The following is a 22,332-nucleotide window of genomic DNA, read 5'->3' on the forward strand; positions in this document are numbered from 1 at the left end:
TAAAAAATGTTCCCTAAGTAATTCTAATGAGGGAACAGTGCTGAGAAGCTCTAAACTGAGCCAGTGTATACACTCCTTTAGGGAAGCAGTCAAGGATTAATGGATTCTACTTCGGCCTTCATCCCCCAAAATAGTGGTTGAAATTCCAGGTGATCATTAAAGATACGCTGACATGCTGACTTCCTCCTTCTCTCTCTGCTTCCCTCCCCCCACTCCCTCCCTCCCTCTCTGTCTCTCTCCCTCTCCATGTCGTTCTTTCTTTCTTTTTCTTTTTAAAAGAGAAGGGGAAAAAGAAGAGATTGGGGAAAAAAGCCAGTTCCCACCTGAGAAATGCACAGGTCCTTATGAACATCCTGTGGGGGCCCAAGGCTCTGAGGCTTCAAGAGATCCCTGCAAAACTCTCTGGAGCAGATCAGTTCTGTTCACTTTACTGTTTAGTCACTGACTGAAATGGAAAATATTAGTGAAGGTCAAGATTTTACATTTAGAAATAGTTATTCTCGACAAGCAACTGGAGAAATGTCTTGATTGGCAACAGGTGCTATCTTGCCCACTGAATCACACCTCAACCCCTCTGGATAGCCCATTAGGTCCTCCATGATCTGACTCATGCTGTCTGTTCGCCACTCCCTGTCAATATGCAAACCCTTGGAATGCACAAATGAGATGTGTACAATCTAGGGTCTTTTGCAAATTGCAGGCATGAGATTTGTATGTCTTTACTAATCAGAATCACTTGACTGTACCACTTCATTGCTCCTTAAAATGCAAACCTCCCTCTCTGGTAAACGTCATTTAAAAGTTGGGTGTATTTGATCAACAATTGTTACAATTCTTGTGCATAGGTTTTGCAAATCTTTTAGACACATGAAATTGTTCTTCTTCTGTGCTACAGTGGTGGTGGGGGGGGGTAGAGAACAGAAAGATAGTGCTTATTATATATAGTTGTAATGGAAAAGTTTTCTAGTTCCATAGTTTGGAGTCTCCTGTTCATTTTAATATAATAAGTTATATTAATTATACCGCAATCTATTCCTTTTACTGATTTGCCATCATGTTACTATATGTATATGCACATGTTGTATATAGTATATGAACACATATGTATATAGTATATTCAGCTATTCAGTGCTATTTTGAACCTATTCTCATCGCAAAGAATAGGTATATAGACTTTCCTTTGTATTTTAAAGAAAAAAAGTATGCCAAGCTTCTCCAACAATCTGGAATTTTATTCCATCCATATACATGCATAGTAACAACATTTGTTGAGAAATTATTTCTATCAGAAGTAGAACATTATCTTTGTGATCACCAGGTGCAGTATTGCTACTCTTATATTTAAATAGATCTTATATATGAATTAAATTCATACTTGCAGCATTGAGTTTAGGATTTCGATTTAGACTGTGCCTTTCAAAAGATAAAACTGATTAATACTACCTCATTACTTACAATACTGCTTCCAGTAATTTTGTTCATTCTTTATAAAGTATTGCATTTAACAGCAAAGGTTTAAAAATTGAGACAGAGCTGCATCAGCGAAAGAAAATACAAGTACTATACAAGAAAAAAATCGCCATCTTCATTTAACATACATGTTTCAGATTAAGAAAATGGACAGAAACATACAGCTACATACAAATGCAAAGCCTAGTGACTAAGAGACTGTATCTGCTAAAATATAAAGTGCAAACAGAGCCTGATTATCCAAGAATTGAAATCTTAAGGCGAACTTATAGCATGTGTATTTAGAACATCGTTGCAAGTTATATTTTAGCATATACATATATCTGCAACAGCATAGAAGAAGAAATCGATACACAAGTGCTTTTGAAGCTATTTCTAAAATGCTTTTCTGTATTGTTCGTGACTATTTTCTTTTAAAAGCTACTATACAGTGCAAACCATATGCGCTACACAATAACTATACAATAACATTACAAATGACTTTAATATAAAGTTTTTAAATAAAAAATAACATAACCACAGCTATGAATACTGCTGGTAAAATAAATTAATTTCTTTTTGAAAATGGCACCAATAATACACTTTACTAATGGACTGTAATGGAATTACACCTTACGTCTTCAACTCAGCCTTAATGAACGATCTCCTGATTGCCCAGATGTAATTCAAACAGCTTTTGTTTTTGTTTTCTGGGGTTTTGTGTGTGTGTGTGTGTGTGTGTGTGTGTGTGTTGTTGTTGTTGTTGTTGTTGTTGTTGTTGTTTTTCCGGACTGGGTAGAACGACATACTAAACACTGGTACCAAAGGTGACTGGTGTTTATTTATGAAGTTATCTCATTTGACATGTTCCGCCGCATGTGATGAGCAATAAAACTTCTTGTGAGTTATAAAGTTTGAGAGGTTGTTGAACTGAATATCACATAGCCGGCAATATTTCCCACTGGTTGGAGCCTGGGTGGCGCCATTCACACCTTTAGCTATACTAGACAACTGTTCGTCTGCGGAAGGGATTCCCGGTGAGACATTCTCGTTCGTGGCTAACGGGTTCTCAGAGATCCAAGAGGGAGATTTGTGGCCATCTTCATGCTGAGGATTCTGGGAAATGTTCTCCTGCTGCGGGTTGGCGGCGGGTCTGTCATCTTGCTTCAGTCCGCCATTAACTATGACCATGCCTCTGTTTTTGGGCAGCAGTGGCAGAGACTCTTTCTTCGGCACAGCACAGCCGTTCGAGGAAGCCTGGCCTTTTGGAGATTCGTTTTCCGCGTTTGTGCTTTGCTCTAGGTCAGCGTTATGGACGACAAGAGAACCGGAAATGTAATCACTTGGCTTTATTCCATAATACGGAGAAAGCTGGTCAGCTCCTTTTGCCTTCTTTATTGCTCCGGGGTAAAGGCATTGGGGAAGAAACAAATGTTTGTTTTCTTCTTTTGTGGCAATGAGCTGAGCAGCTTCACTAAAGACTTTCAGGCCTTGCAGGGTGGCTAAGTGGGAGGAAAATAAGTTTCCGTTAGGGGAAGGCTGCTTCAGATTTCCGTTTTTCTCACATTTTATTATGCTTCGTTCATAGCTGACATCGGGGCTGTTTCGTTCGCTTTCTGGATTCGGAAATACTTTGCTGTCGAGTTGGCCCAGGTCGTTCCGCTGATGTGCTGTGACCGGGCAGAAATTCTGCTTGTGGGCCAGGTAGTTCTCGACTTTATTGAAGCTGATCTTGCACACAGTGCACTCGTGGTAGTCCAGCAGCCTTTTGGGAGACGTGGTCGTCCGCTCTGACTGGGATAAACACTTTTTGCTGAGATCTATGGGCACGTCCATCTCGAGGCAGGAAACGCTGGAATGAGTAGTGTCACATTTGGACACCGGGACACATTTGTTGATCGTTAGAGAAGTTTCCAAGTGCTTTGAGACAATTCCCGGAAAGATATCGCATCTTGGGTGGTAGCACTCTCCTAGCCCTTCCGTGGGTTCTTGAGTGGAGGTACAAGGATTGCTGAGGTTGGCGACGTCAAGAAATCGCTGTTGGACCAGGGGAGGTCTTTGCTCCTGTTCAGGTAGGCACATCTCATACATCTTCCTTCGCTTGCGTGTGCGCATGGTTCTCTGCATGGCAGGCACTTTGTTGGAAGCAGACCTCTTTAGTGGAGGGTCGTGGCGCGTAGCACAATAGTACTGTTTGTGGACCATGTAGGTTTCATGCCGGCTGAAGGTAATGTTGCAAGCTTCACAGGTAGTCTTATTTGGGTCACTTTCCCCATCCACCAGGGGGACACTGGGATTTTTCACATCAACAGGTTTTCCGTTAATTTTATCATCGGTGCAACCAGAGGGGGAGACCTTCTTCGCTTGAGTGGGAAAGTCCTTGTCGTGGCCCTTCCCATTTGGCCCAATTAAATCTAAAACAGCGGAAGAACTGATGCAGGACGTTTGAAGAAGGGGATTCTCAGGATCAGCAGAATGAGCGGCTGGGTTGAGGAGGTTTATGGAGGTTTGACCAGTGTTGGGGCTCACGGCCTCAGGCATCTTCTCTGAAACACCAGGGAACTCTGGAGACTTGGCCATCTGCTGCCATCGGCTGCTGCAATAATGTTTTTTGTGCACTAGGTAATTATCCAAATTATTGAAGGTTATGTTACACTCAAAACAAGTGGCCCCCTTGGGCATCAAGGGGCTGTAAATTACAGGAGGGTAGCTACTACTTCCGTGCCTCAGGCGCCGATGGACCAGTTCAGACATCTTGGCTAAGATCTCCGAAGCTTGAGGGACCATGGTGATGTCCTGGGGGAAAGCAAACTGAGACAGGAAAGGGCCCATGGGGAAAGAAGGCCCAACATTAGGCTGAACCGGAGATGAGGCAAGCCTTGGACTCGAGGGCTCAGACTTTATTTTTGTGTAAGAAAAGCTTTGTTTGTTTGTTGTAGGCTGTACCTCTGGTCTCTGGTTAGTGAGAAAGAGCTGCGTCTTTTTCTCACACTTGTCCAGCTCGGTGTCCGAGCTCGCATCTTTAGTCTGCATGGCCTTTTGGCTCTGGGGGAGTTCACTCCTGGTCAGCAAGTCTGGAGCTGGCTGTAGGCTATCTTCGGTCCCACTTGGAGAGTGTTCCATGTCACTTTCTCTGGGAAGTTTGCCCCCAGGGACATGGAGCTCCTGGTGCTGCAGTAACTCCCTCTGAGTCGGGAAGCCGAAGTGGCAGTGGTTGCATCGGAAGGCAGCTTGAGTGAGATGCGAGAACAGGTGTTGGTGGAAGCCGATCACGGAATCGGCCGTGTAGCTACAGACGGTGCATTTTAGACTAGCACCAGGGGGGAGGAATTCTTCCATTTTCACTCCTGGAGAGACATACAAAATAAGAATACTGAGAACCACGCGCATTGGCTTTCTAATGATAAAAACCTATACACCGCGGGAATGAATTGAAATCTTTCAGAATCTTGTTTGTGATAGTAGCTTTCTTTCTTGTGACAGGTTTTGTCAGGTGTCATCATAGTAAGAACACCTCATCGCTTCCAGGGCACGTTCAAGTGTGTTATTGGATCACAGTGGGACAGTCTTCACTGTCTCCATCTCCCAGGTCAGGAAACAAATTCAAGGAAATAAGGGAACTGATTATGGCACTAAAGCTATTCGATGACGGAGCCATGGCAAAACCTCAGATTTCATAATTTCTAACCTGAGAACCTTCTCATTACAACACCATGCTCTGCATTGGGAAGAAGCAGGTATACATTAGAGTTGATATTGATAACCTGTGTGCAAATCAGATTAACTCTCAGTGCACTAGATTAGGTATTTATTCAAAAGAATCCGAGCAGGAACCATTTGGTAAAGTAATTAATAACTTCCTAATTTATCTTTGGTACAAATCTAGAATTTTATGCATTGATTTTGATGAACATGGTTTATCTCTATCCAGGGCTGATATTCAGCTAGTACACTAATACGGTCGTTTAGAACCAACATCCGTGTTGACTGATCCCGGCCTGTTTCTAGTCAGTTATAAAATATTTTGAGTATCACCAGTGACTGGTGAGGAAACTTTACTGTGAGGTTGTAATTTATAAGAAATACATATTTGGTCATTCACAGATGTTAAGTCACTGACGGGGCTTCCTGGCTCAGCTCCCTAAATCCTTGGAATTTCCTGTGATAAGAGCAATGAAAGTATTTTTGTTATGTTAATGAAGTGACTTTTAGAAAGCCTTTAGGTTACCTAAGGGTGGAGCTGGTTGCGATGAGAACCAACCTTGTAATTAGAGGGTTTGAACTTTTAGCCCCTCCTCCCCAAACTCTGGAGATTGAGTTTAAAATTGCCAACAGTCAATATTTAATCAATCAGGCCTGTGTAATGAAGTCTCCACAAAAACCTGAAAGGACGGGTTCAGAGAGCTTCTCAGTCGGCTTGTGGAAAGTGGCAGCCTGGGAGAGGGCACAGAAGCTCCTCACCACTCCTCACACCGTGCTCTAGGCATGTCTTCCATCTTGCTGTTCCTAAATCACTACCTTTCATAATAAACTGGCAACTTAGTGGGTAAATGGGTTCCCTGGATTCTGTGAGCCACTCTAGCAAATTAATTGAACCCCAAGAGGGGGTCTTAGCAACCTCTGATTTACAGCTAGTTGGTCAAAGCATAGGTAACAACCTGGGTTTTCTCCTGGCATCTGAAGTTGGGGCAGGGGGCTGATGCCTTAATCTGGAAAATCTGATGCTGTCTCCAGGTGATCGTGTCAGAATTGAGTTAAACTGTAGGATACCCATTTGGTATCTGGAGGATTGTTTGGTGGTTATGGGGGAATGCCTCCCCCCTATGTATGGGAATTGAGATCTGGACACCTTTACTAAGGTCAACTCTGGTTCCCATTTGTTGGCATATGGCTAAATCAGGCATGGCTCATGCTCTCTGCACTTTAGACTAAACTGAGACCTGCCTTTTACACTTATAAGCTGAAAATATGGTAGAAAAAAACCCAGTCCTATAGCAATAAAAGGGGACGTATTTGTGTCTCCTTTTCTCCTTAACTGATCCAATACTCATTTTTCTATTTAGTTGAAAGGTCCCTCTAACTCTCTTTTTGTTTTGTGAATGACTGGCTACTCACTGTCTGACACAACCGACCTGTTTCTGCTTCCTCTGCTTTATCACCTACATAAAGATAGCTCATTTGTAGGGAAAGAGAAGAGAATGACTAGAAAGGAAATTGCCTACTTTTATAGGTTCAAAGACAAAAGCTTGCACTGTACTAGGGCATTGGAGGTTGGAGCTAGTTTTTTGTTTTTTGTTTTTAAACTCAGCACCTATTTCAGTTTTTTTAATTATTCAACTCAAGCAAAAACAGTGAAGGCAGTCACCCAGCAGTACCTTTTAAGTTTTGTATTATGGGTGCTGAAAACTGTGATGCCCAAACCTTGGTTTGTCCTATTCACAAACATTTCTAGAAGTATCTAGAGTTAATATAATTCTGTACATTTGATTAGCTTAAGTTTTTTAAAAATACAGGAATGAATTAGAACACTATGTGATAATACTAACAATAATTGGGCATATAATTCCAAAGTAAAATGGGAACAGTTGCCACTGTGCTGTTAAAGAGTGAGCTTAAAACACACACACACACACACACACACACACACACACACACACACACAATTTGTTTTTTTAGCCTAATTTTTCTTAAGGAATTTAAAAATGTAGTACTAAAAGTGGTTTTATGTCACAGAAATCAACTAAGCTGTTGTACATGCTCTGGAAGTCAAGAGCATTTCATAGATTCGTATTTAAAAGTTAATTTCTCTGGCTAAAATTAACAAGTCAGGAAACAACAGATGTTGGTGGGGATGCGGAGAAAGGGGAACCCTCCTACACTGTTGGTGGGAATGCAAGCTGGTGTAACCACTCTGGAAAACAGTATGGAGGTTCCTCAAACAGTTGAAAATAGAGCTACCATACAATCCAGCAATTGCACTACTGGGTATTTACCACAAAGATACAAATGTAGGGATTCGAAGGGATACGTGCACCCCAATGTTTATAGCAGCAATGCCCACAATAGCCAAACTGTGGAAAGAGCCAAGATGTCCATCGACAGATGAATGGATAAAGAAGATGTGGTATATATACACAATGGACTATTATGCAGCCATCAAAAGGAATGAGATCTTGCCATTTGCAACGACGTGGATGGAACTGGAGGGTGTTATGCTGAGTGAAATAAGTCAATCAGAGAAAGACATGTATCACATGACCTCACTGATATGAGGAATTCTTAATCTCAGGAAACAAACTGAGGGTTGCTGGAGTGGGGGGGTGGGAGGGATGGGGTGGCTGGGTGATAGACATTGGGGAGGGTATGTGCTATGGCGAGTGCTGTGAATTGTGCAAGACTGTTGAATCACAGATCTGTACCTCTGAAACAAATAATGCGATATATGTTAAGAAAAAAAAAAGAAGATAGCAGGAGGGGAAGAGTGAAGGGGGGAAATCGGAGGGGGAGACCAACCATGAGAGACGATGGACTCTGAAAAACAAACTGAGGGTTCTAGAGGGGAGGGGGGTGGGGGGATGGGTTAGCCTGGTGATGGGTATTAAAGAGGGCACATTCTGCGTGGAGCACTGGGTGTTATACGCAAACAATGAATCATGGAACACTACATCCAAAACTAATGATGTAATATATGGTGATTAACATAACAATAAAAAAATAAAAAAAAGTTAATTTCTCTCAAGTGTGATTTTAATTGGATCTATCAAAATAACAGTGTTATTTCAATTCAGCACTTATTTTTATGTACCTACTATTTATTCCCTACTATGTGGGAAATAATATGGTCAGTTTCCAAAGATCACTTGACACTTAAATCAATGAATATTAACGACAACATACAAAGGGTATTGAGAGTTTATTTCTGAAATGGTGCTGTTAAAAAAAGAAAAAAAAGAATGATTTGGCCTGCAATCTGAGTACTGTAATTGTTAGGAAAGAATTCAGATCCAAGTCCTTTGAGTAGAATATATTGATTATAAGTGACATAAAAATCACAATCAGCTGGCCCAGCAATTTTGATTTTGATTTTATAGCTAGGTGTAGTTAGATAGATGTAGACTTAGCTATGTTTGCATTTGTGAATATATGTATGTATGTAGGGAAACAGTAGTCTCCTCGAACAAAAGCAGCAGCAAGGGAAGCACTTACCACTGTGTGAATTCAGGTGCACTTCTAGTGCTCGGGCATTTGAAAAGCTCTTGGTGCACTGCGGGAAGGGGCACAGACTGGAAATCTGAGGAGCACTGTCTTCATTCTCTTCTGACACCGGAGCAGCTTCTCTTTGCCTCCCACTGCAATAGTACATCAAATGGGCTTGCAGATTCCGCTCACTCCGATACCAGATGCCACACGACTTGCAAGGAAATATATCCTCTGTGGGTGAAAACACAGGGACACATTAGCGGCTGCCCATTTGGAACCAACCCTGGGTGAAGCGGCATTTAGTTCAATGTTTCTCGGAGACTGCTCTCAGGTTCTGAATTAGGCAATCAGACAGTGATGAGGCAGTCTTGGGTGCTTTTCCACGGCCCAGGACTACGCTTTTAAAGAAATGTTACACCCGGTGCAATTTACCTTCCCACAGACTCTTCAGAAAATGGTACTGTAGGAGGCTCCACCAGGAAAAGCACAGGAGATTGATTTTAAGTTGTTTACAATGTATTTAGGGTTTAGAAAAATATGCATTTATAAATAGCAATGTGATCTGGCTTATCTGATTGACTAAAAGGTAAGGATCGGATAGCTGAACTAAGGTTAGCCCTGGTGCCGACTCCTGACATTTGTTCATTTAGTAAATTAATTAGAGACTGCCTACTATGTTCTGGACTCTATGCTGAGTTTGTTTGACATTTTAAAATGAAAGACCAAAAAGCGGTCAACAAGGATTTTACAGTCTCCTGGGATTGATGAATAAATGGTCAGATAATTGCCTTAGGCTACAGTGAGAACTCTGGGGACGGAGGCATCTGAGGAGGGCTTGGGGTGTGGGATGAGACACTAGGTGGGTGAGAAGACGGGAGGAAGGCCAAGGTCAGAGAAGAATTCCGAGGAAAGATAATGACGGGCCCTAGCCGAATGGTGAAGGATGACGTTCTGCAAGTCAGGTGGAAAAGCGGATTGGGTCTTCCTGACCAAGGGCACAGCCCAGGGAAAGGCATGGGAGCGTGACAGAGGGACTGGGTGGGGCTGGGAGGCTGTTCCAGGCAAGGGGCATGATGGGGACTGGAAGACATAAGGTTGGAGGAGGCAGAAGTAGCAATCAAAGACTCTGTAGGCTCTCTTAGGAAGTTTAGATTTTTATCTCAATGATTATAGAGAATCACTGAATCGTTTTAAGCAAGAGATGGACAAAATCAGATATTACAGAATTACAACAGTGAAGTAGAGTTTTGAAGGTAGTGAATTTGGAAGGAAGACATGACTGGGAGGAGGCAGTTGCAATAATCTAAGTGAAATATGACAGAGTTTGAGTTGTTAAGTCACACTAGGATATTTTTGTATGTATTTTGTATGTATTTACTCATGGAAAAATTCTCCATGTGTGTGTTTTCCCCTTTATCCGTTTATAGGCAAGGAAATTGAGATTGATGAGTAACTTGCCCATGATCACATAAGTGAGTGAACTGGGATTGGAACCTAGTGGGTGGCCAGGGGGCCACAGAGGAAGAAAACTTTATTGAGGAGGTAGAAGTGCCTAGGAGTGATGACCACTACTTTGCCATTCGATGCTAGTGCAGAAGGTAAGGTCTCTTCAATGCCCAGGCTTCCTGTGAGCATTTCTGTCTAACGGTTTCATTCATCTCTACAGGGAGCAGATGACAGACAGGTGATGAGGTCAGGCAAGGACAGGGATAGGGTGACCAAACCTGACCCAGTGTTGTGCAAACCTGGCACTTTGTAGTGAAAGGGAGCACCCATCAGAGGGATGCCATGTAACACTGGAAATTGGGGCTAATCCGGGCAAACTGAGGCATATGGCTGTGTTAGATATGTGGGACTAGATTTTTCTGTAAGAAATACAGGGGAACGTGGGGAAGGTGACAACAGAGGTCTAAAACTCAGCAGAAACAGCTATCTGTTTGAATACAGTGTGAATTGTTAATACAGAGTTGGTGATGGAACCCATGACAGTGAAGGAGATGGCTCAGGGAGAGCACGTTGAACGGGGTAAGGAGGAAACTGAGGACCAAATTCTAGTGAATGAGAAGTAAGGACACCAATTACCATATAGAATTTCAAAATAAAATTTGATTGTAAAATTATATACTACTGTTGTTTATTATTTAGCGCTTCCCACTGATTCAGAGGGCCATATTGCTTCATGTTGTGTCCATTTAAGCAGAACGAGTTTTAACTGATTAGCTCATTTCAGAATGAGACCACAGGCTGTATGCACCTATCCTGATTTATTTGGGATCAAAAGTTATCTTGTTACAGAAAGCAAACAGAGTATAATCTCAAATATAATTAAAAACCACATTCACACATTGGAGCTTCACAATAATTTAAGGTACTCCCAGTGTCCCTGGTAACAAAACCCTTTTGCTTCAAATTCAAGTTAGGCCTATGTTATTTCAAGTTCCTCACTACCAGAATCAAAGTAAAGATCCAGTAAAAGCAAATAACTACATTTACATGAAGGAGATCCAAAAATACTACCTTGGGTTAGGTGCACTGGATCCAATGTTTGGATGTACAGTAATTCCGGATGCACCTGAGAATTTCTTTAAAGGCTACTGTGACAGCAAGAGCATAATTATTGTTGAGTATTTGTTTATTTTTTAAAATATCAAGACATCATTACAGTATCTATAATTCTGCATCATTCAGTCTTATGAATTTTCAGGTACGTTTTTGATTAAATGCAACACCTCGCTTACCTACTGGCTTTGGAATCTACTCTCCTCTTACAGTGTGACTGCTATTCATGTCTTCTCACAGAGCTAGATGATAGCAGAGCTGAGTCTAGAACTCAGACCTGGGGACTCCTGGATCACGATTTTCTGTCATATAAAGTGTCACTCTGTGTTCAAGGAATACAAACTAAGTTCATTAGTCATTTCAACAAAATATAATTACAAAGGCATATTTGCCAGAGCATATTTTTAAATTCTCCATACATGTATGGAATTCTCCAGCTCATATGTATTTTTCTTTATTTTCTCATGTTTCTTTTTTGTTTTTGTTGTTGTATTAGGTGATGTCTTGATTTACCCAGGCTCTACCTTCTCTTTCTTAATATATCTAATCCAATTTTGATTTCTTATTTTTTCCTTTCTTTTTTAAAGCTTTTAACTCTATAGCCCTTAGGGAATACCACAGTTATCCTACTAAAGAAGCATCAATGAAAGCTATTCGACCCCCTCATAGCTAAGTAGCCTTGAATGCTGTTCAACTAGTTTAGAAAGTCAGTTTTTTTGTGTACGTGACATTCAAGAATCCAACCTGAAATGAATGAATTTAAGTGTCCTTTTCATATTCCCGTGAGAAGCAATCACACACACACACACACAGACACACACACACACTTAAAGTTAGAAGATAAAATGAAATCACAACATTGGAGAAAAAAGTCTGTCCTTGGTTGCCTGTCAGTAGACATTTTTTTTTTCTCCCATAAATACCCATCAGTACCACAAAGCTATTGTACTGGGCTATTGGACTCAGCACTTACTATTGACAATAGCTGTAGGCAAAATAGAAGCCATGGCAGCTTGCTGAGGAAGCAGCTGAATCGAGTCCAGCAGGCGCGCAGGGTACATCCCTTCTGCAAGAGTCATCTGACTGGCAGCTTGTAGCCTTGAGTCAAAATCCACCACAAAGGCAATTAGCTCTTCACCCTCAGAGATGGCCTTCGTAGTGGTGCACCAGAGCTGACCCCCTATTAAGAAAAGAAAGAGAAAGAGCGAATTGATGTAGAACGCTCCAGCCTGCTGTACACTGGAGTGATGGCAACAGCATCTTGTCATGTTTTTCACATCACTTTCTACCGGGGCAGAGTGTCTGATCAAGACCACGGCTGTACTCCTCTTCCCTCCTAGGTGGAAAATCCATATGCCTTGCATGAAATGAACTCTTCAATGGCCTATAGTAGGAAAAGACTAAGAACCAAGAATAGACATCACCTGTGGAGAGTTTTGCGAACTGTTTGCCTTCTGGGGTTTGCCTTGATCATTAACCATGCTATGACATGGCCTCGTGCTTACCAAGAGACATGGTAGGGATCCAACCGCAGAAATTTATTTCAGGTGAGCCTTTGCAGTTACTCTTTCTGTACCGTATGGAAATAAGAAGTTATTTCTTCCTTTCTCCCTCCCTCCCTCCCCCACACGCTCTTTCTTCCCAAAATCCCCACATGCCGAAAACAAAACAAAACAAAGTACATGAAAGCTCCTAAAATCTAGAAAGTTAAAATGACATTCCAGCTAGTTTTACCTTCCCTATGTCTGCTGCCATTTTTTTTTTGTTGGCTTAGTGATCTTTACTTATATAATATTCCTTATAATACGGCTTCTTTATCTCCATTTACCCTGATTGAACTTCCTGAAAAGAAGATATGCCACAGATCCTTTTCAAAAGGCTTATTTAAATAAAGATTTGTTTAAATGAAAAGAACCCTTTCTTCAAATACTAAGATATACTCTGGCTCTGCACTTCAAGTGATCACGTTTGGTGCATTAAAAAGAAAATTAACTATGCAAGTACATCTTCTAATGTATTGGAACGCGATAGCGTATGCTCATTTATTTAACATGTTTAGACAGGCAAAGCACTTATATTTTGTTATCTACACTCTCAGGCCTAGATACATATCCTATACAGTTATGCCTGAAATAACGTGGCATACTTGATATGTTATAAAGCTTTTTTTCTCATTGTGTATATATTGCGAAGCTATATATTGTACTCATTAAGCAAGCAAAAATTGTACCCATTCTGATAAGTAATATTGCTCTGTTTATCTTTCAGCATAACTGTCTCTTCAACTGCACTTCATTTCCTCCATCCTTAAATATATCATAGTTTTTAAACAACTTGTGGTAAAAATCTGCTGGAAAAGATAACCACGGCATCCAAGATGGCAGAGTCGCACAGAAGAATCGGGGCACTTCCAGGGAAACCTCGGACAGTGAATTACACCAGCCGATCACGTTTTAAAGGTAAGCAAACAGAACCCCATCCACGACAGTACAAGTTTGTGAAAAATACAGCTCAGATTACGTACCTTGAATATGTGCGAAAGTTGCAAAGTAAAACCCAAATGTACCAAAAGTGAGACCCAAATCTACCAAAAGGCTAGAAGACTTTTTTTTTTTTCACTTTGACTCTAACGGATCTGAAAGCATCCAAGTTTCGCAAAGTGGAAGAACAGATTCACTTTGGCACTGCCTTACTTATTTACAAATAGAGAAGCTGAGCTGCATCTCCGTGGAAGCCGATTGAGCCCGGCCAAGTGCTCAGTGTCGGTGTGTCTGCTGGAGCCCATTCTTCCCCAGGAAGGCTTCTGCCTTCAGCGGCTATGCCTTCTCTGATGTGTATATAGAGCCAAACTACTTACAGCTGTAGACAAGGTAATCATTCGCACCTTATCTTTCCTCTGGAGTATATTTATTACGTGCGTCTTTGTAATGGAGAGGTGGGGCGGGCAGAGCAAGGCGCGACAGTTCAGGTTTACTTCAAATAGCCCACTCTTTGGGAGTCACTGGATTTCAGTGGTGAACAGAAGGACTTACGTTATTGGTCATATGTCACCTTTTGAGAAATTTACATTTTTGGTAAATCCAGCTGTGGGTATCTTTCACAAAAGGAAAGGTTTGGACTCAGGTTCCCAGGAGAAACTGTGATTTTAGAGAAGGTACCACAAACGCATAGCTAATCTCTATCCCAGCAGTGAACGATGTACTGGGATGACTCAAAAATCCTTGGGCTCAAACTCTGAACCAGAAAGACCCAATAAGTAAATAAAATAAAACTCAGGAATATTAAATGTAATGAAAAGTAAGCAAAAATGACTTTTCTACATGATTAAACAACCTGGCAATTGGAATATATGTTTTCTGACATACTGAACAACGTTTCATATATTATTATCATTTTATCTCATTTTATGGTTTAGTCAGAGCATATCCTTTAGAAAGGCTGAATTAGACTGAAAATGTACCGTGTAGACTTGAAGAGGAAGTCAGTTGTCTTAGGGTTTTAATCTCTCAAATCATTCATTCATCAGCTCTTCATTGAACTCTGCTGTGTGCTGGGCTGGTCTTGCTGGCTTCACAAACAATTGGAATGCACACATATAGGCAGATGAATGACAATACCGCATGGTGGGTGGCATCCCTCAATGCCAAAGAAAATGTGAGAGGAGTGAATAACTGACACATCTCGGGGGAGGCAGGCAAGCCATCCAAGGTGACTTTTTTACTGACTCATGAAATATAAAGGTAAAATAGCAGAAGTATATGTAGGGGGAGCTGCAGGTCAGTCATTGCCGGCAGGAAAAGGGACATGCATGCAAGGGCAGGATTATGGAAGAGCCTGCCTGGTCCTGGTAACAGTGCAGAGGCCACCTTGCTGGAGCGTGAGGTCTGAGGGAGAAAGGGCTGGTCACAGGCAGGTGTGGGCTGGCACCAGCCTGTACTGGATCCTAGGACACAATGTCCAATGGTCAGGCATTTTCTGTGCTAGTGGATATCACACTGGTAACTTGAAATTGGCCACAGTGAGAGTTGCAGCACTTGCCACTGGAATTAGCAGACAATACATATCAGGGCTTCCTCCCCCAGAAAAGTTTAGTGCAGGGCAGGACAACCTCGAAAGTAACAGAAAAACAGTTGTGTCTGGCTCATCATGGTGGGGAGATGGCATTCATTTTTTTTTGAGTGAATAAATGAACAGATTTTTAACAGGGGCTGTCCTTCCCAGAATAAAGATCTCAGAGTAATGAGGACAGAAACGGGGGGGGGGGGGGGGGGGGAGGGGGGAACAGGAAGTGTTAGCCCCAGGGCCATTTGGAGGCTCTTGTACTAGTTCAATTGTGAGAGGTGTAAATTGTGAGGAAGAAAAGGGCCAAGTTCAAGAGAGAGAAATGGACTGATTTCCTGAAATGAGGAAGAGGAAGGAGGCTGCTGAAAATAACATGAAGGCTCGGGCCCGGGAAACCGGAGGGCGGGGATGCCATAGACAAGGCAGTGCAGCTGGGATATTAAAAGTGGTATTATAAAGACAACAACAAGACAATTGTATTAATTAGGGGCACTTTCTTTGGGCCCAATAAGTTAAGTGGTTTATGTATTTCATCTATTTTAATCCTGTCAATTATTCTGGGAAGTAGGTGATATTTTCCTCATTTTAGAGTTGAGAAAATTGAAGCTTGGAGAGGTTAACTAACTTGCCCAAAGCTACACACATGGCCAGTGGCAGAATCATGATTTTGAGCTCCGTCTGTCTGACTCCGAAGCCCAGGTATGCAGGTGCATGTGTGTTGTTTGTATGTGCGTGTATGCGCACGCACAGATATATTGGATTTTGCTTTGAAAACATGAAGTCTGACGTCCCTGAGGGGCTTCTGCGTGAATGGATCTCAGAGGCAATTGGAATTTGGAGGAGACATAAGGCTGGAGGAAAAAAAAAAGATTTTGGAAGTCATCAGCACATTCTAAATGACTGTGGATGCTCTTGGCATTGATGTAGTAATGCAGGAAGACTACAGAGTGAAAAGAAAAGAAACAGATTGAAATTTGGGAAATCTCAACAATTAAGATGTGGGTAGAGGAGAAGCTATCATTTAAAGATAGAGAGAGCATGTATTTGGAAAAGTTATAGGGGAACCAAGAGAATGGCACCACAAAAGCCAAGGGTTGGCTCTTTGAAACCGTTTGGCTGAATTTTTTAGATGGTGAATTAGGGAGTCATTTATAGGGAGAGATATATGTCTGGTATTGTAACATGGTTTCAATTACAGATTCCAATAAAACATTCCAAGTGTGATTGCTAGTTGGGGATGTGATCCCATCTGCTGGGAGTATGGACAATGGAACTGGACTGCCAGGGTACAAATTTTGGCTCTGTCATTTACTATGTGATTTGAACTTGTCACCGAAGCATTCTGCAGATCAGTTTTCTCATCCTTGGAAATGGGAATGCTGATAATAGTACTGAATTCACAGTGTTATTGTGTGGCTAAAATAAGCTAATAGATGTGACATATAATAAGTGCTGTGTAACTGGTCATGAGTATCCTTTTGTTTTGGTCAGATTGAGACTATTACTCTCATTTCTCATTGTCCTGCTAAGTCCAAAAAAAGAAATCTCACCAGAAATAAAAGAAAAGCCTATGGATTCAATAAGCAAATGTATCCCTGCTTCACTGGAGAAAGCTAACTCATTTTGGAAAAGACTAAGGCTGCATCCATTCGTGGATCACACGGTATCTTGACCAGTTAGAAACAGAAATAGTTTCTAGCGCTGACTTGGGGCTGAGGAGGCAAGAGAGCCAGTTTTCTACCCTCAGGGTTTTGGAGCTAGAGTAGATACAGCTAACTTTAATTTGTAATTGAATAGAAGGCCTCCGTATCTGTCCTGATTAAGGAGCAATCTGAGTGCATGCAAATGCTAAATCGTGTTGATATTTAGCTATTTTGGTGTCTTCATCGTACTGACCTCATGTTCAATGGAAACAAATCAAAGAATGTTACCATTTGGCTTTAAAATGAGAACACCACTATCAAAAAACAAAAACAAAGACAAAACCCAGAAAATAACAAGTTCTGGCAAGGATGTGGAGAAATTGGAACCCTTGTGCATAGCTGGTGAGAATGTAAAATGGAGCAGCCACTGGAAAACAGTATGGCAGTTCATTAAAAATTAAAAATAGAATTAACTTGTGATCCACCAATTCCACTTCTGGGTATATACTCAAAAGAATTGAAAGCGGGGTCTCCAAGAGATATTTGCACACCTATGTTCATAGCAGCATTATTAAAAATACCTAAATCATGGAAGCAACCCAAGTGTCTATTGACAGATGAATGGATAAGCAAACTGTGGTATATATATACAATGGAATATTCAGCTTTAAAAAAAGGAAAGGAATTTAGAAAAAAAAATAAAAAGGAAAGACATTCTGACATATGCTAAAATATGGAAATCCGAGGGCATTATACTAAGTGAAGTAAGCTAGTTACAAAAAGACAAATATTGCACAATTCTGATTCCACTTACAATAAGGTACTTAGGGTATTCAAAAGCACTGAAACAGAAAGGGGCTAGTGGTTGCCAGGGCTGGGGGAGGGGCAAATGGAGAGTTACTGTTGAGGGATGTAGAGTTTCAGTTTTGCAAAATGTAAGGGTTCTGGAGATGGACCATGGTGATGGTTGCAGGACAGTACGAATGTCCTTAATGCCATGGAACTGTACACTTAAAAATGGTTATGATAGTAGATTTAATGTTATATATATTTTACCACAATAAAAAAAATTGGAAAAAAACGAGAGCACCATTTTTTCACTAAAAACCACCATTGTGAATCTCGAATATTTGCACAAGTTTGTTTTTTTTTTAGCCACAGCTAAAGATAGAAATCTCACTTTTATAAAGTGCTTTCCATATGAGATGGTTTAAAACAACAGGGTAAGGTCTTCTCTCCTGCCAGTTTTCCTAGCAAAGCTTCTTTAACAAACAAAGCATCTTGGAAGTTCAAGTTGCTGCTAAGGTGGAGTTGACTGTATTTGGCCACATTAACTGTTTTCATTTGAATGAATTTTGGGTACTTCTGTATATTTGATAATTGTGAGTGATGATTTGAAAATTGTGAGGTTTTGTTGACTTGGATTTCTGCTTGTGTTTGGGGCACCAGTGGACTGTTCCTGCCAACTCTCTGGATGTGGAATTTAAGGAATCTGAACAGAAGTTTTCTGTGGCTTTCATATACAGTAGTGTGCTTAATGCCCCCAGATTTAAACCGAGTAAATTTTTAATATACAAATCCAAACTAATGGCATAGTGATCTGAAAACAAATAGAGTTATGTAAAGGGGTGGGGTGCCTATGTGGCAATATCATATATGCTTAATTGATGAAACTCACAATTTTCTTAGCACAGGCATCAAGAGCAAATGATCTTGGTGTAAGGGATTACATGTTAATAATGAGGCATAGCTGGCACCCAAAGTCCCTGAAAATGTATTTGTCCTCAGTGCAAAGATGGACAAGAAAAGGGACTTGATAGTAAGAAACTTCAGTTCTGGTCCTGACTTGGCGATTTGTCACTGAGTGATCTTGGAGAATTGCTTTACCTACCTCATATAAAATGACAGCTTTAGGCTAGATATCCTGGAGATGATTATCATCAGGTTGTGAGCAACTATTTAAGCCTCTATGCCTAATGGGCTAATAATAGTAATAATCACATATGTATTAAGTGGTTTCTCTGTGCTACTTATGAGCACTGAGCTAAGTGCTTTGCATGCATTATCTTAATTTCTCCCAAGAAAACAGTAAGGTGGAGTTTATTTATGCCCATTTTACTGTGATGTCATGAGTCTGGAAGTGTTGGTAAGGTGTCCAAGGTCACACAGATAAAGGGGAATTGAAGGAAGGGAGGAAGGTATGGACGATGGGATTTGGACAAGGCAGTTTGGTTCTGGATGCAGTACTTTGGAAAAACCAGGTGACCCCAAGGAGTCACAGTGACCTCCGATGTTCACTAACTACACTGTGCCGTACTTGATCATTCAGTTTTTGAATAATTTTAGCACAGTTATCTCTACAAATCAAAAATAATATGGCTCATACTCTGGTTTCTCTTCAGATCGCATAAATCTTTCGCCTTTTACAAAAATAATATGGTTCACTTTATGAAACAGCATCGAGAGGATAATCAGCATCAAGAGGAGATACAGCTGTTAAGTGCATAGCTACGATTTGGAGCATAATGTCCATATTTGCCATGTGGAATAACTTCAGATTACCTTCTAATAAGACTAACACATAATTAGAATAGCCAACACTTAGAAAGCACTTACTATGTGCCAGGTGGTATAAGAAACATTTCACACATATTAAACCCATTTGGTAGTATTAAATAGCCTTTGCCCAACTCCCTATTTCAATTACAAGTTGAGCTGGACTCAAAAAGGGCATCAAAATTGCACATAACCATGGAGCACTACTTGGCAATCTTGACTACACAGTCAATTCACCTGGGAGCTCTTAATCAACATTAAGGATTTCTTGTCCTGCCCCAAATCAGTCAAATCAAAATCTCTAGGAGTGATATTTGGGCTTCCTTATTTCTTAGAAGCTAGCCAGAGAGCTTCGAGTGCCTCTAGCATTAAGAATTGCTGGCATAAGGGTGAGCTCTGTATAGGGCAGAAAGAGTGAGATGCTATGAACAGAAGTCTCTTGATAATCAAATACACATAGGTCCAAACAATCCAGGAGGGAGATTTTGAATCTCAGAAAATGGCAGCTGAAAACAACTCTGAATTCCCCCCTTTCCCCGAATATTTGAAGAATGTGGGAGTGTTGCGTGAAAAGGTGAGGAAAGATGAATAAAGCAAGGATGTGATGACTTAGCATCACCTTTCAACTGAATAAACCAGTTAGGAACTTGGTAAATTTGTGAATGATAGTCGGTTTTACAACGTTTAATTCTTTATTATTTTGAAGGTTTGTAACTTATTATTAGAAATGGTCAATCATATCGTATCCCCACAAAACTGTGAAAGATCATATTGTACACACCGGACCAAAAAAAAAATCACATTCCTGCTGCTTGGGCGTGAAGTCTTTATCAAATGACATCAGGCACTAAAGCAGCTATCTGATGCCTCTCTCGCTTCCACCAAATGGAAAGGTTATTTTGGGATCCTTTCTTTGTCTGCCTCTTATTGCTGCAAACATAGTCACTCTTTCCAGTCTCCACACCCACACACCACTCCCTTCACAGAAAAGGACAGATACATTCAAGGTTCCATAGAAAGTAATAACCACTAAGACCTTGACATTCTTGAAAAACCATGTACTTAACTGTTCTAAGTAATGTTTATGATCAAAGTTCTTGTGCAAACAGATATGGTCCTAACAGGAAGCTTATAAATTTTTTTTTCATAATTGCTGTCAAAACTGCAATGAAGTATACTACAAGTTTCGATAATAAAGAATAAAGTCACAGTTCGAGCTCGATTATATTTTGGAAATCCACGCTCCTCTTACTAGAAGAAGTGCCCTTAAGTATCTCTCCATCCTGCCAAATTTTTCACTTGCACTTTTTATTATTTATGAAATCAATGTCTGCACAATGTCATGCAGACCTCTGCTGATAAACTCTAATTAAGATTAAGACAAGCCTTTTGGAAAGGAGCCCATCATTAGCAAACATGATAAACACAAAAATACTCCCTACTTGTCAACCAGGAGCAATTCAGTAACCTAACAGTATTATCTGTTGCTAGGTTACAGAGCTGACAAAGCTTCAATTATATTGTTCGACCATACCTATAGAGTTCTGTATAAGCAAAATGTATCCAGTATAAAAGCATTTAACTTCGTCCAGGCTATCTGCAATTCACGGCTTCTTACAATAGTAAAAATCAGGTTAATAATTACATAGCATGCTGAAAAATCTTTTCCATGTGTTATGTCTATACATGTTTCTTTCTAATTTATCTGTGTGATTGATAGACGCTTGCTTTGTAAAAATAAGGAAATGCGAGCAACGTGACGCTGTACACCTGGAACACGACTACATCTGGGCTCATCAAGATACGGACCTAAGCTTAGCATAAAAATGTACAGCAAATTGAACCAATTAAATCACATTTAGATTCTGTGTTTCTCTGCCTCAGTATGTAGGATAGGAGCCTTAAGCAAACAGATAGTGATACCAGTTTGAAACTTTATTTAAAGTGAAACACACACACACTCACCTAACAATACAAAAGGAGATCGGTGGTCTACAATAATTAATTCTAATGGCTTTTCTAAGCATATATTAAAAGCTGAAGTTAGGAACTTTTACTACATAGCATTAAATCATTAAATCTTACTTCCCTTTATTAGAGACTGAGAACTCTAGGGGAAAAAAAAAAATCAATGAAACAGCCTACAAAATATAGACATTTGACAGAAGGAAAACAAAGAAAAAAACCTACATGTGTAAAAAGAGAATGTCTATGTCAGTCACACCTTTGAGATTTTACCATGGATGTTTTTTATTGTGTGTGTCATGGAAATTTTCATGGAAATTTGGAGAAAAAGTAATCACATATAAACGAACCAGCATTTTTAGATAGCTCTGGCAACAAAATGTTATATCATATACTAAATTGCTACAGCATTTTGATTTCTTCCGATGTACAGTGATATTTCTGCATTAATCTGAAAGTCTGTTTCCCTTCACACATGTGATATAGTATGTGTGTAAGAAGATGGTCAATTGACAATCAGAGTTTAGTTAATAAAGATTATACATTGGTCTACAGAGTGAACCATGATACCTCTTAGGCACACTCAAGTAAATTAAATCCTTTCTCTGGGGGAATAAATGGACCGTTTAACACACACACAGAGGGACATTATGTTTCTGGAGGTGGAGGAAACAGGGATACTTACTTGTTTGGTCATTAACTTCTTTTATTTGTACTAAATAATTTGAAAATCCAACATGATGCCTGCTTGTGAAATTTAATTTTTTCATAACTGGGAAGCAATTGGTCAGAATAACTCCCTAAAAGTGAAATAATTGCCCCATTTCAACACCGTGCGTGTTAATGCCTAGATCTCAAGCTTTAGACATTACCACAGTACGTATATCTATACGTAGCC

General features: G+C 40.4%; 1 protein-coding gene across 1 annotated transcript in view; it reads right to left on the reverse strand.

Annotated features, from left to right (window-relative positions):
- Nucleotides 1-2,304: 2,304 nt before the first annotated feature.
- Nucleotides 2,305-22,332, reverse strand: part of ZFPM2 (zinc finger protein, FOG family member 2) — a 350,753-nt gene continuing 330,725 nt past the window's right edge. The window contains exons 6-8 of the mRNA XM_028110792.2: nucleotides 12,182-12,388; nucleotides 8,656-8,880; nucleotides 2,305-4,796 (exon numbers count right to left, since the gene is read on the reverse strand). Of these exons, the coding sequence (XP_027966593.1) occupies nucleotides 2,305-4,796; nucleotides 8,656-8,880; nucleotides 12,182-12,388 (2,924 nt within the window). The remainder of the gene's footprint in view (nucleotides 4,797-8,655; nucleotides 8,881-12,181; nucleotides 12,389-22,332) is intronic.

Source organism: Eumetopias jubatus, unplaced genomic scaffold (genome assembly GCF_037043125.1).
Source record: "Eumetopias jubatus isolate StellerSeaLion01/CBP00866 unplaced genomic scaffold, mEumJub1_p1.0 scaffold_4, whole genome shotgun sequence".
NCBI lineage: Eukaryota > Metazoa > Chordata > Mammalia > Carnivora > Otariidae > Eumetopias > Eumetopias jubatus.